General features: G+C 44.1%; 1 protein-coding gene across 7 annotated transcripts in view; it reads right to left on the bottom strand.

The window, feature by feature from the left end:
- Positions 1-14591, bottom strand: part of LOC102557053 (uncharacterized) — a 177811-nt gene that overhangs the window by 61634 nt on the left and 101586 nt on the right. For 4 of the 7 annotated variants that reach the window (XR_015622307.1, XR_015622308.1, XM_087554933.1 and 1 more), the window contains one exon: positions 12393-12686. The exons of 1 other annotated variant lie outside the window; for it this stretch is intronic. Coding sequence is in view for 3 of the 6 variants with exons in the window: in XM_087554933.1 (XP_087411059.1) it covers positions 12393-12686 (294 nt within the window). In the remaining 3 variants the exon portion in view is untranslated. Of the gene's footprint in view, positions 1-11688; positions 12687-14591 lie in introns of those variants that run through there. 2 more of the 7 variants (XM_087554935.1, XR_015622303.1) reach the window with 2 other exon arrangements.

Genomic DNA, 14591 nt, shown 5'->3' with positions numbered 1-14591 from the left:
TAGACTGCCTGTAATCCCAGTAGACTGCCTATAATCCCAGTAGACTGCCTGTAATCCCAGTAGACTGCCTGTAATCCCAGTAGACTGCCTATAATCCCAGTAGACTGCCTGTAATCCCAGTAGACTGCCTGTAATCCCAGTAGACTGCCTATAATCCCAGTAGACTGCCTGTAATCCCAGTAGACTGCCTGTAATCCCAGTAGACTGCCTATAATCCCAGTAGACTGCCTGTAATCCCAGGAGGCAGAGACAGAATCTCCTGGAGCAAAATATCTAGCTAAACAACTCAAAATTGGCAAGCCTCACATTCAATGAGAAACCTTGTCTCAATATATAAAGTAGGGATCATTGACGGATGATACCCAGCCCCAGAATACACACAGCCATACCTATGTGTCTACGAACATACATACACATGCACACCCTTCTATTCTTGGACAAGGCCTTTTCGTATAAGCACCCATTGAGCACTTGAACTAGCAGAGGGTTCCATGCCATGGAGCTGTCCCTTGCCATCCTATGCTATGCCAAGTTCTTTCGATTGGCTACCTTTCTGTCTGTGGTCCTACACTATTCCTTCCTGACATACTCTCACCAGGATTTTTCACTCTCCAGCCTGTTCCTGGGAAGCCCACAGTCCCCAGATGAGGCTCACTTGCTTCATGTAAATGATGCTGCTGCCTCTGACCTTGCCTCCACCACTTCTTTGTCTGAAGTTGATTTTTAGCTCTCTTCTGGGAAAGTTCTTTAATTCAGACCCTCTTCCCTAGAGAAACTTGGGCTCTGAAATAAAACACTCAAACTTCCTGTTACTATTGTATGTTCCTTATGCTAATTTGCCTTTGAGATTTCCTGGCAGACTTGAACTCCAGCTCAAATGACTGAAAGATTAAAGTCTGCCTCTTCCCAGGTGGGATCTAACGTGAGCAGCACTTTTTACCTGGGAGTTGAGCATTGTCAAACTCTCATCCCTGTGGGCTAGCTGGACAGTGATCTAGACAAAGGGAATTGTACTAAAGAGAGTCTCCCAGGAACAGAAAATCTCAGAGTAGCCCCCCCAGGACGATTGACATCTAGGCCTGAGTTAAGAGCTTGAACACTGATACTCTTCACATCAGTGGCTGACTTGGGGCCCAGGTTTCAACTACTCATTTTCTTTATCAAAATATGTCGCTCTTGCTACCATTGGAAGCTCCTGATGAGTATGCAGGCTGGCTGGAAACTAAGAGGCACAGCAGACTGTACAGTTAATATTCACTACAGGGCTACAACTTCATAAGAGCATTCCCTGTGGGGTGTAATTGAAGTCCTGAGCAAATGTGTGTATGCATTGTTGATATGAGCATAGCCATGGCAAGGACCCAGTGCCTCAGACCCACAGAAATGGTGAGGCTTTCCCTGGGGAAGGCTCAGTGGAATGGCAATGACTCTGGTCCGTCTATGGTATTTGGGAATGATTGATCAGTATCTATGAGTGTTTGGAAACAATTGGTCAGTGGGAACAACTGGTCAGTGTCTATCTTAGGTATAAAAACTATTAACTTTCTCTTCCCAGATGACTACAACCTGAAACTGATCCCCTACGGAGACCCCTTATAGAGATCCACCAAACCTGCTTCTTTACTTGGCTGTATACAATAGCCCACCTCCTTCATTTAGATATATAAAATAAATGTACAGTTTCCAAACTGCCACTGGTACATCTCCATCGAAGGCACACCCCACCAAATCTCAGCTTTTCTGTACATCTCTGCCAGTTCTTCATTTCCCATCACCCCAGCTAGGTCAATCCCTGAAGACATGAACCATCATGGCAATGACCATGTGCTAAATACTAGGATGGTGGCATCACAAAGGGGGTGAGGGGACATTGCACTAATTTTTGTTTTGACTATTCATGGTAGCTTGTCACTAGATGAAATACCAGTTACTTTCTTTGTTCTGTGACCAAATTCCTGACAAGAAACAGTGTAAAGAAGGAAGGGCTTGTTATGGGTTATAAGTTTGAAGGACTACAGTACATCATGACAGGGAAAGAATGGGATTAGACCGTCACTCTGCATCCATGGTTAGGAAGCAGAGAAGAGACTGGATGTCGGGCTTGCCTATCAAACTTCTAAACTTAAGCCCAACCCCAGGAAATCATCAAGTCATAGTCTTCTAAAAGAGCACCACCAGCTGAGGACCAGGTATTCAAACACATGAATCCATGGAAGACATTTCATATTCAAGTCACAAAGATGGTTACATCCAGACTAGAATAGATGCTGTAACACTAGCTTCCAGATTCAAATGTCCTAAAAGTGAGTACAATTCTAGAACCTCCAAATTTAAAATCCCTTAAACACAACAACAGTAGATTGAGCAGAGCTTTCAAGTGTCTGCTTCCAGGCTAAACATTCACCATGCAATTAAAAGCTATCTGAAGAAGCATCAGCTTTTGTAATAAGCAGCAAGAATTGAGATTTATATATGCACCAAGTACATAGAGCCAGATGTGTTTTGTGGGTGTGTACCTTTGGTTGCTGACATGACAAGAGTAGTAAGCTAGGCAAAGGAACAATCTTCTTCTAAGTCCAGAGGAAAGGAACTTTTGTCTTTTCCATTCCAAGAAGAATTCTAAAATTCCTGAAGGGACCATCCTTCTGAGATAAGGACCCACTTTAAGTCAATATTCCGACGTGTAACCACTTGAAGAACCACATAATCCTTTTGACAGAATGACTGAGAGGTTTTGTTGTACTTTGTCGTTTTGTTTTGTGTATTTGTTATTTGTGTATTTGCATTTTGTGTATGTCTTCCCAAACTCTGACTATTCTGTTACAGCCTCGTGTGAGCCCCAGGAGTCAGCTGTCAGTGCATGGCCAGAGAAATATTCTTATCTTTCTCTATAGTTAGCAAGCTTTCTTCTCAGACCTCCTCTGTTTCCGTTCTCAGGAGGTCTCAGCCCTGTCCCAGGGGCTCAAACAGTGTCAGTAGTCAACATTCCTCCTTCTTCTGCTGCCCTCATGCCTTAGGACCTGCCACCATATGGATCTGTGTATCTCTTCTCCATTGCACTGCCCTTGGTACTAGGCAATGCTCACTCTGTGATCCTGATCATCTCTGATTCTGAAACATCAACACTCCTGGGTCTGAGAACTGTCTGGTATGGATTCCCAGGTCTCTGGAAAGGACAAGGTGCAGAAGAAGTATGATCCCCTCCCTCTCCACCTCCAATGTCATTGTAGGAATCCTAGAAGGAATGTGAGTGAACTCTGCCCTTAATTGCACTTAAAAGGATATGCTGATTTTGAGCAAGTTGGAACAGCTGGAGACTGAGAAATGGATTACTCAGTATCCATATGAATAATATTCATATTCATGCATACACCAAATTTGTATTATCCGTTGCTCTTTTGATGGACAGTTAGGTTGCTTTCATTTGCCACAATGCACACTGAGAGACTCAATTAAAATGTACCTGTAATTGGGCATGGTGGCATATAATGGTCATCCTAGCACTCAGGCTGAGACATAAGTATCATCAGTTTAAGTTCTACTCAAGGTACATAGTAAGAGCCTCTGTACCAAAAAAAAAAAAAAAAGTTAGATGGATGGATGGATGGATGGATGGATGGATGGATGGATGGATGGATGGATGGATGAGACAGTAGAAGAGTAAGTTTCTTTTTTGGTTGTGTTTTACGTGTATACAAGTTATTTAGCTGATGTTGCCATGTTAACTTGTGTGGTACATTTCGCCATGGTGTGGTGATAATTTCCATTTAGTACTTTTTAAATTAGTATAGGGAGGCAAGGCACTTATGCCAGTGTGTGTGTGTATGTGTGTGTGTGTGTGTGTGCACTTGTGTTTGTGTGTGTGTGTGTATTTGTGTGTGTATGTGTGTATGTGTGTGTGCTTGTGTTTGTGTGTGTGTTTGTGTGTATGTGTGTGTTTGTGTGTGTGTATTTGTGTGTGTTTATGTGTGTGTGTTTGTGTGTGTGTTTGTGTGTGTGTTTGTGTGTGTTTGTGTGTGTGTATTTGTGTGTGTGTTTGTGTGTGTGTATTTGTGTGTGTATTTGTGTGTGTGTGTGTGTGTGTGTGTGTGTGTATGTGTGTGTGTAGATCAGAGGACAATTTTGAGCAGTCCTTCTCACTTTCCACCTTGCTGAGTCAAAGAATATCTCATCTGTGCTATGTTCCAGGCTGACTGGTCCATGAGACTCTAGTCAATTCTCCTGTCTCCACCTTCCTTGTCACAGCACTGCTGGGGTTACAGATTAAAAACCAGTGCATCCAGATTTGTATGTAAGGATTGAACCCAGGTCATCGGGCTTGGCCAGCCAGAGCTTTTATCTGCTCAGCCACACTCTAGCTCCAGTACTTTCATATTTTCAAAACCTCATAGAATGTGAGCTTCACGGCTTCTCATTTCATTTGCTCCCCATCACTACTTTCAGATTCTCTTGGTTTAGATGTGTTTCTTAAATATGCCCATCTCACACCATTGAAGTTCTGAGGGGTTTTCTGTGTGTATGTTTGTTCGTTATTATTCTTACATGTTTTATAGCATTTACATAACAGTCTCTGCCTGCCACATCTCCTCTAGGGAATTCAATGTCACCACCAATCCTTCCCCTGTGTTCTCTGCTCTCCTTCCTCCCTCCCTTCCTTCCTCCCTCCCTTCCTTCCTTCCTTCCTTCCTTCCCTCATCCCCCTCTTCTTACCCTCTATCCTGGCCCCTTGTCTTTTCTCTCCCTTCCTCTTGATGGAAGGAACCTCAAATTCCTCCTTGCCTGACGTTTATTCCCTCCAGAACTGGTTTTGTTTCTTTGTTTTGTGTTTGTTTGCCTGGCTTGTTGGTTTTGTTTTCTCTTTGTATTTCTGGAAGTTCTAGGGCTGAGCTTGCTCTCTCCGTTCTTGGAGCTGCTGTGTCTGCACTTGGATAGCAGCTAGACTGCATGTAAATATTGTGGGTTGCAATTCTTGCTCTAAGAACTGGCATTGCCTCCCAATGAGAGCTGTGCAAAGGTCTGGGGATGCCCTGTTTTTTTCTCCCGACCACCCCACCACCACTGCCATGTGCACACATGCCACCCCAGACAACTGTCATAGAATTGTCTCCAGTAACTTTTGTTAGAGTAGTTATGCTCTGGGACCTAGAATATTCTTTCAATCTGTAGATTTCATCTCTCCTTAAAATGTCAAAAAAGAATTTAAATATAAGTTTAAAAGTGCTTGCCAGGCATACACAAAGCTCTGGGTTCGATCAAGCACTAGAGATACTGGATATGGTAGCACATTCCTCTCACCCCAGCATTAGAAAGGCAAAGGCAGGAGGTTCAGCAGAGTTCAAAGCCATCCTCTTGGCTACATAGTGATTTCAAGGCCAGCCTGGGATACATGAGATGTTGTCTCAAAATAAAGAAATAAAAATAAAACAGGAGGCTTGCATCTGACTCAGTCAGTGAAGTACTTGACATTCAAGCCTGAGAACCTATGTTTGGATCCATTGCACCATGTAAAACACAAGGCACAGTGATCTGTAATCCCAGCACTAAAGAGGAAGACACAGCAGGATCCTGGGGCCTGCTGGCCAACCGGTTTAGGAAATTCAGTGAGTTCTAGGTTTAATGAGAGACCCTATCTCAAAATAATAATAATAACAATAACAATAATAATAAAATAATGTAGAGAAATAAAGATACTCAACATTGACTTCCATAGGAGTATGTATGTGTATATATGTGTGTATATATACGTATGTATTCTTTCTATCTCTCTGCCTTTGTCTCTGTTTTTCTCTCCTCCTCCTTCTCTCTTTCTCTCTCTCCCTTATACACACACACATGCATGCATGTTTGCACATAGGAACACATGTACACTAACAAACATGCATGCATGTGTGCACATAAAAACACACACAAAGATGTATGGGTAGGTTCACATAGGAACACACACGCAAGCACGCACACACACTCTGACTTCCTCATCTTGTCTCCAGTTTGTCTTCTACCTTTCCTGGTTTAATCATTTAATAAACGGTTCAGATGGTTAAATACATTGTCTCCAGAGAACTCTAAGTGAGTCAACTCAATACCACCTCAAGTCTCAGAGCTGCCTCTCCTCCCATTTCTTCAGGAAGGAGGTTACACAATGCTGAGGGGGATCGAGCTCACACAGAAACAGCACAATGCAGCTAGAAAACAAAAGCAATCTATGAATAGTGTCCTTTCTGAAGTAAATCCCTGCTAAATTCCCCTATCAGAAGCAAACACATGTAAGCTAAAAGAAATCACGGCAATTGGAGAACTGGGCTGATTGGTCAGATATTTAAACATGGTTTGAAATTTACCCAAAAGGAGGCTGGGGAGATAACTTATACTACGTTTAAGATGCTTGCTTAATCATGCAGTCCGGAGTTTGGTTCACACAAAGGTGGTGAGCCTTCCTTGCATCTAGCATCAGACACCTAGACAAACGATGGTCAGTAATCTTAACTATAATAAATTCAACTCCCATTATTGCCTTTCAACACAAACTAGAAAACCGGTGTGCACCATCCCAGGCAAGAGGATCAGTATATTAATTCCCAAAGTGTCCCAGAAGGCCTGACAGTAAGCTTAGAGGAGAGTGAACATTTAAAGATGGTTGTAGAGAGCCAAGATTCCAAATGTTGGATCCCTTCCTGAATTTTTCTGTGCAAAAAACATCGAGTTTTAAAATAAGAATTACCATCTATGAATGCAAAACACACCAAGAAAAATTAAAAATTGAAAAAAAAACCCAACTCTTTCAAAACGTACATTGTGTCGTTTAATGTGCTATGTACCTCAAATAATTATATCGGGGCAAAGCCGACCTTGTCCTTTCCTGGTTGCCTGTGTCCTGTCAGACAAAACCTCTGCAGACCCAAGGCTGAGCCCAACCCCGCTCACCTCACACTCTGTGTGCTCCCAGGACCGGGGAAATTAGCACAGCCAGAGAGGAAATGTCCCCACAGGGTGAATCAATGCACAGCAAAGGATAATGGGATTTCTGCCCCAGCAGCTGTGGCCTGCCCCTCCCCTCAGCACCTGTCAAGCAGGGTAGACAGGGCGGGTCCAGGGCAACAGCTCCACTCAGCAACCACATTGCTCATTAGCACCAGCCGGTGCCTGGGGGCCCCCCACACTGCCAAATAGTGTAGTTTTCTCCCCAGATGCAGAGAAACAATGGCTTCTCCTAGAAGGGCTGGCACAGTCCTTGTTAATCTTTCCCATTTCCCTTCTGTTTTGCCCTTTGCGCAGTGCATATGAAGGGGTGGACTGGAAGGTGGGAATTAGGTCATTCAAGTTAATTTCACCAGCTCTACTTAGAGGCTGAGAACCATGGGAGCCAGCCTGCATCGCTCAAAGCATGAAAATAATAGGCCAGATCCTGTCAACCGGGATGATCAATGGCTCCCCTTGGGAACGTTTTAAAAGCCATTTGCCCCAACGAGAACTGAGGGCTTCACAGGGCTGAGGTTCTCCTCTCTCCTCCTACTGCAGAAGGGAAATAGGCATTGAGAGAGAAACCGAGCATTTTAAACATCACTACCAAACTGGAAAGCAAGGAGATCGTTGCTTGAAGTGTTCGGCAACAGCCGTACATTTAAGTCTGTAAGGCTACAAAACCACATCCGGGGACCAGGTGGAGAACTGCCACCTACCCTGAGTGCCAAGATGCTTATCAGAAACCTGTGGAGGAAAGGGCCCAAAAGGCCTTCGGGAATTCATATCAGGTTGAAAAGTTTGGTACTTGGGTACTAAAATTGGACCCGAAACCACCTCTGTCTGTAGTAAGCTGTAACCTAATTAAGTCCATGAGCAAATTGCAGCCTAACTGAAGAGTACATTCTTGTGCAGAGTTGAGCCCCTGCCAATCATTGTGAATTGATACGCATCCAATCACAAACTGCTAAGAGATCCCTCCATGGCCATATGAGGCAAATGCTAACTGAAGCCAATCAGCTTGCTTCCGTTCTTTGATATACACACACACACATATACATACATACATACATACATACATACATACATACATACATACATATATACATAAAACCTTATACACGTGCGTTAGGAAATTCTGGACCATCTATGGACTCAAATACAATAAACTTTTAGATTTATTTCCTTAACAATATACAAAGTGTGGCATTTACCCAAGAGTCTAAGTGCCCATTCAGGAGAATTAGGAAGGTGCTTCTCAACAAACCAGCAGCTTTTTCATTTTCCTTCTTTACTCCTTCCTGTCCTATGGCTATCTAATCCAGTCATCTGCTTTTCGGAGAACAAGCCTATCAGTTTCACTAAGGGGAAATCGGCAGCATTGCAGAATGTCGGTAAGCAACGATTAGTTATCTCTCCCCCGTGCATTCAGTTTGGAAACCATTCACAGATAGGTTTGGATGCCTACTTGTACCCCATCCTTGTGTGCACAAGGTAGACTTTAGCCAGAAAGGAAAGGAAACCGGCCCACTTCTCTCCAAATCTGGGTATTTCTAAAGGGCTCTGGAAACCAGAGCCCCGATGTCCTTAAAGTGACTAAGAGATCATCGTGTAAGTGCGCTCTCACTGCAGGCTCCTCCTCACTGTGAAAGGCTGAACTTGTACAGCACTCAAAGGGGAAAGGGAGGAGCACTCACTCTAGAGATAGAGATGAGGAAAAGATAAAATCCTATTCCCATAGTTACCATTAAGAATGCTTACTAAGTCTCTCTCTCCCTCCCTCCTTCCTTCTCCCCTCCCCCCTCTCTCTCTGTGTCAGTCTCTGTGTCACCCAATCCCACGTGTGTGCACATGCACATATGCACATATCTGCGTACCCATATATATTTCATATGTAGTTTCTCTTGTCCATTGAGCCTGTGCCATTGGCATTTTGAACCATGTAGAATTGCTGATTTCAAATAATTTCAACGTACAAAATAGCCACTTCATATGACTCAGCCTGCCATTGAAGATAGATTTTTGAAACTAGGATTACAGTGTATGTTTGCGTCCATCCTGGAGTCTTTTCTTGAACCACGTAGCATCAACACTTCTGACAAAGAACATTGTCCTAGTTTGCTTTCTACCACTGTGATAAAACATTCTGACCAAAAGCAACACAGAGAGAAAAGGGTTTATTTGGATTACACTTGTATGTCATAGACCATTAAGGAGGGAAATCAGGACAAAGATTCAAAGCAGGAGCTGACACAGAGGCCATGGAGGATGCTACTAATTGTCTTGCTCCCTGTGGCTTGTTCAGCCTGCCTTCTTATTCTCTCCATGACTCTTCCATGGATGACACTGCCCACAGCAGGCTGACTCCTCCCACATCAGTCATTAATTGGGGAAAATATTCCATAGACCTGCGCACAAGCCAGCCTTCAACTGAGACTCCCTTTTACAGATGACTCAAGCTTGTGTCAAGTTGACAACAAACTTTACCAACACAAGCATTGTAATGGATTGCAGTTAAACCAGGGCCTCTCAGAAGACCCAGCAGATTCTTGCTGTCAATACTGCCAACCACGTTCGATTCCTAGAACCCACTTAATAAAAAAATCAACTTCTGCAAGTTGTTCTCTACACTAACACACACATACACCCACATAGGCAAGTAAATACACATGCACATATACACATGTATGTGCACACTCATACACACATGCACACATGCACATATACCTCTACATAAATCTGTGTAAAAAGTCTTAAACTAAACAAGACAGTTTCTCACACTTCACCGTTTTCCATGCTATGAGTCTAAAATAAATGCTTACGATTGCAATCTAAGAAGAAGTGCAAGCTTCTCACATTATCATTTTGTTGTGAAAGAAATCTACATCTCAAACACATTTCCTGTCTTTGGTGCTTTGAAGCCAAACATAAAGGATGGACTCTCTAAAGCCAGGGTACACGGATCCCTTACCATTTAGTAAATTAAGGCTGGTTTCTGAATGATGCCTGTACATCAAAGCCTGTAGCACATATCCCTGGCCTTAATCTCCTACAAAGTTAGTCCTTGTCATCAACAGCTTATGCTGCCTGAATTAACCTTTGCCATCACTAAGACACATGTGGCCGTCTATTCATTGACACGTTCTTCCGGACTTAATAACATCCAATCACTTGGACACACCCTAATGCCTCAGTGCTAACTGAGAGTTGTGTTCAGCTGACTGTCGCTCCCCCGCTACCTGAATGGGGTGATATACTAATGAGTAAGGCCCAGGGATATTGGGGGGGGGTACAGTGAGAGTGACACAAAGCCAAAATGAGAGGGGAACTTGGGCTCAGAAAGCTGCTCTTGGGTCACTCATCTGAAAGTCTGAAACAGAACAAAGACGGTCTCCTCTGCGAAAGCTTCAGCAGGTTACAACTGGGAAACTACAAACTGAAGGCATCGCATCCCCAGAAATCTTCCCTGGAGATGAGTCACTACCCTACATATGCTCTCTCCATATCTCACCAAGTGAACAACAAAAAACAACTTAGAAAATACCCAGAAATGTCACGCTGGGGCTCCTCCAGTCCTGTTCGTGTCCCAGATGGTGGAATGGGAGATCCAAGGTAGAATTCATAAGCTTGCGATACGTTTTGAAGTGACTAAAAAAAATAAGGCATGAAACTCCTTCAAGAAATTACAGAGTATAAAAATCTCCGAAAAAAAAATTCTTCCGCCCTACACGGTGTTTAATTTTGGATGTAAAAGATTTACTTTGGGGTTAAATCCAACCTATATCCCTATACACAGAAGGAGTTTTAGCCAAATAGCCTGAAGTGACTGCAGAGGCATAATGTGTAAGTTCTTACTCTCTGAAAGTCTCTCTCCTGATTTTCCACACTCCAGGCAACGCATATAAATGTGCGTTCATTGTGGTATTTTTCTGCCTCATCCAGAGGTGGGAGCGAGACGCCAGCTGCCTGTAAATAAAGGGCCTCGGCTGAGGCAGACCTGGGACCCTCTTTGCTTTGATCAAATTATCTACTTCCGCTGTCAGAGAGCTGGGTAGAGTTGCCAGGATTTCCCCTTGGTTTACAGTGACGAACATAGGCACAGCCCACCTATGGCAGCGAGCGGCAATAGAGCAGGTCACTGGGTCACACTAGGTAGATCGGCGCGTGGTAGAACTCCTGTCAGACCACCTCCAGGGAATGCACTGTAGTCATCCCCAGTGCTGGAGAGTCTTCTGTGGCCCGTGAGGTGATCGATCACATCTTCCCTGTTGGACGCTAAATGGAGCCAAAGATGAGGTGATTGCTCCCACAATCCTTATTCCACTAAGAGTAATAACCATGGGATCCCACAAAACCAGGCCTCCTCCACACGTCCAGCTGCCTCTCCTGCCCACCCTCCACTGGGTGGTTATTGCTAACGCTACTGTGAAATGTCAAACGCTATTTATGTTGACATCAAAAAAAAAAAAAAAAAAAAAAAAAACCACCTTCTGAGAGAAAACAGCCTTTAAAAATGAACAGTCCAATACCAAGTCAGCAGCTCTGAGAGCCACTGTCGCATGCCCCATTGGCATGTAAGGAATCTATGAGCAGGACTGAAAAGGAACACCAGTCCTTAGAGGTGATGTGTCAACATGCTCATCAAATTGAAGCTGCATTCACAAGAAACCCGGCTCATTCTAGGACCAGAGGAAGTCAGACAAACATACAGTCAACGTTGATATCCTAGAAAAAGCAATAATAATATGATGAATTTATTTTCTGCTTTTTTTTTATAAAGAGAGCTATCAAAGCACAAAGCTTGTTTGTTCTATGGACAGGTTTGTTCTCAGACTGGATTCTATCAGCCTTACGGTTTGCAATGATGGCATCAGTCACTCCCACATGGGACCATGACTGCTGTCATACTACAGCAGAGCTGACTAGAGGAAACAGATACCCCAAGGCCTACAGAAGCTGGAAAAAAAATCTATGATCTATCCTTTTGTAGGAAAAAAATGGCAACTTCTAGCTTAATCTATGTGTTAGCCACTAAACATGCTAGAAAAATGTAAGGGAAGATAGAGCACTAACTGCTCCAGAGAAGACAGAAGAGGCAGCCTGAAGGAATGTGTCTTGCCTGCCGAGAGAAGCATCTTCAGACCTTCTCACCTACACCTACCACCTACAACCAAGTGAGTTAAGATGATGGAGGGATAGTGCATGGTGTAGGTGTGAGTCCTAACCCAACCACTGAGGGGGAAAGGTGGCGGCTGAATGTTGGGTAGAGGGTGAGGACGGAACTGACACTGGCAGAGTACCGCTGGAGCAGACTACCCCTTACCCCCCTCTGCTCCTCTTTGCCTACCAGGTGCCAGACCAGCACTAGCTGCTCAAGTGACCCTGTTAGATGCTTCCAAAATCCAAGAAAAGTAAGAACTGAGCAGCATCCTAACCTGAATCGTAGGAAAATAGTGGCCACTCTGGTTGGAATCGGTGCAGGGGAGCATGGAGCAAACCAAGGTAAATAGCCCCTGAGAAACAGAAAATGCCGCTTAGAAGGGTTGTGAAGGTTTATGCAAGGAAAAAAGGTGAGAGCCAGGGTTCTCTGAGCAGGAGGCTGGCGGAAAGATTCTGGTTTGTTGTTTCCAAGGATGGTGTGGATCCTTTGTGTGCTTTTCCGTGTTGGCTGGCTCCTGCCGAAGGTCGAAGTCAGAAGAATAAAACTGACAAACATCCAGGAGAAAGACCTGAAAAGACACAGGACAGTCAGGGGCCAGGTGGTGGCCTGGGACTTGAACAAAAGCTAGACCGGTATTGACTTCATGATGTCTGGTCACTGGGGTGCACTATAACCAAGAGACCATATCAGCTATGTGTAAGGTTGCCCCTATAGCGCTGGAAACCACGGCAGATGGTCAAAGTGCCAACAAGAAATGGTCATTGGAAGAAGCAGCTCAGTGCCCGGGTACCCTGACAACATTTCCAGAATGCCCCATGGCTCCTTTCTGTCTTTGATCCCCTATTTTATATTTTCTGGGGACCAACAGCAGGACCCCCAGGGAGAACCCAAGAAACCTCCATGTGTCATTTGTCTTGAGCTTTTAAACAACCTTAATGTTCTCATGACTCTATTTACATACAAGACACAGGAGAGCGCCATGTTTCATAGAAGATGAAGAACCTGGAAATGAAGAGAACAATTAAGCTGTGGAGAAGGAAGCACTGCTTGTTTCTGACACTGACTGGCTGTTTACAATAGTGCTCGTTGGAAAACAAAATCAAGGAATTACTTTGTCAACATGTGCAAATTTAGCCTCTGGGGACTTGGGGAGGGGCCATGGGAGCATTTCTGTAATTACAAGTTGCACAGAGGTACTTCAAGCTTGGCAGTGACGGGGATGTGCAAATTGAAAACGATGTAGTGACAGTTGGTGGCAGAAATCCTAGGAAAGACGGAGCCTGCCAGGTACCAATCCGTGCGTGACAAAATCCTCGCAAGTGCATGATGACTCGAACTTCCTCTGATGACTGAATGCTAGCTCTAGAAGATGAGCCTTCAGAGTTCTTATAGGTGGACCAAGCATCACATGCAGTCCCGGGTGACACAAGCAACCTGTTTCCTTCTCTTCTCCCCCATCAAAGACTCACGAAGATCTTTTTTTTTTTTTTTAATGTAAGAGGTCAGAGCGTCCAATAATCAAACTCTTGGTTTTGACTGTCCATCATTGTGAAAATGAAACAAATAAACAAACCAAATCACATAGCATATACCAAGGACCATCTTGGAGGCCAGCAACAGCTCTGGGTACTCATAAGAAAAGCTCATTCTTGAGGTTGGGGATTTAGCTCAGTGGTAGAGCGCTTGCCTAGCAAGTGCAAGGCCTTGGGTTCGGTCCCCAGCTCTGGGAAAAAAAAAAAAAAAGCTCATTCTCCTTTCCATAAACTCCAGACACTCACCATACACTGTATATTTTTGCTTGGGCCTTTGTAACTAAAAGTGTAGAGAAGTGTTTCCTTTTCCATGGTGGGAGTCTGTACCAATGTGCTGGGCAGCCACTCTTCATCCTTGAAGCCAGGGTCCACTCTGCCAGACTCCAGCTTCCATAGGCTCCTCTCTGGGCATCTTGGGTTGGGTAGCCATGCCTGTAGACGCCCAGTCAGACTATGATGGCATGCTCATACAGTATCCTCAGTGTTGTTCACTTTTTATTCCTCTCAGTCACTCAGTGCCCAACCTAATGACCTCATCTTACCTGGGTGACCTTCTTAGACCGTCTCTAAGGTCACACCCTAAGGTACCAAGGTTCAGAACATCTGTATGTCTGTTTTTCTCTCCTATCTAACTTATGTATTCGTTGGGAGAGGCATGCACGTTAACCCCTAAAAACATTTACTTTAGTGTTTTTGTTTTTTAGAAAGATGTAGTCTCACGTAGTCCATGTTTGCTTCAAACTTAACTAGATGGCCAGGGATGACTTTGAACTTTAGACTCCCTGCTTCTGTCTCCTGAGTGCTGGGATTACAGGTATGTGCTCCATGCCTGGTCTCTGAGGTGCTGAGGACAGAGCCCAAAGCTCTGTGAACATTAGGCAAGCACTCTACCGACTGAGCTACACCCTCATTCCTGGCGTGTATTTTATTCTTGGCATTAC

The sequence above is a fragment of the Rattus norvegicus genome, chromosome 6, assembly GCF_021556685.1.
Source record: "Rattus norvegicus strain SHRSP/BbbUtx chromosome 6, alternate assembly SHRSP_T2T, whole genome shotgun sequence".
NCBI classification, from domain to species: domain Eukaryota; kingdom Metazoa; phylum Chordata; class Mammalia; order Rodentia; family Muridae; genus Rattus; species Rattus norvegicus.
Note: the sequence above shows the minus strand (reverse complement) of the source record. Positions and strands in the feature narration are given on the sequence as shown.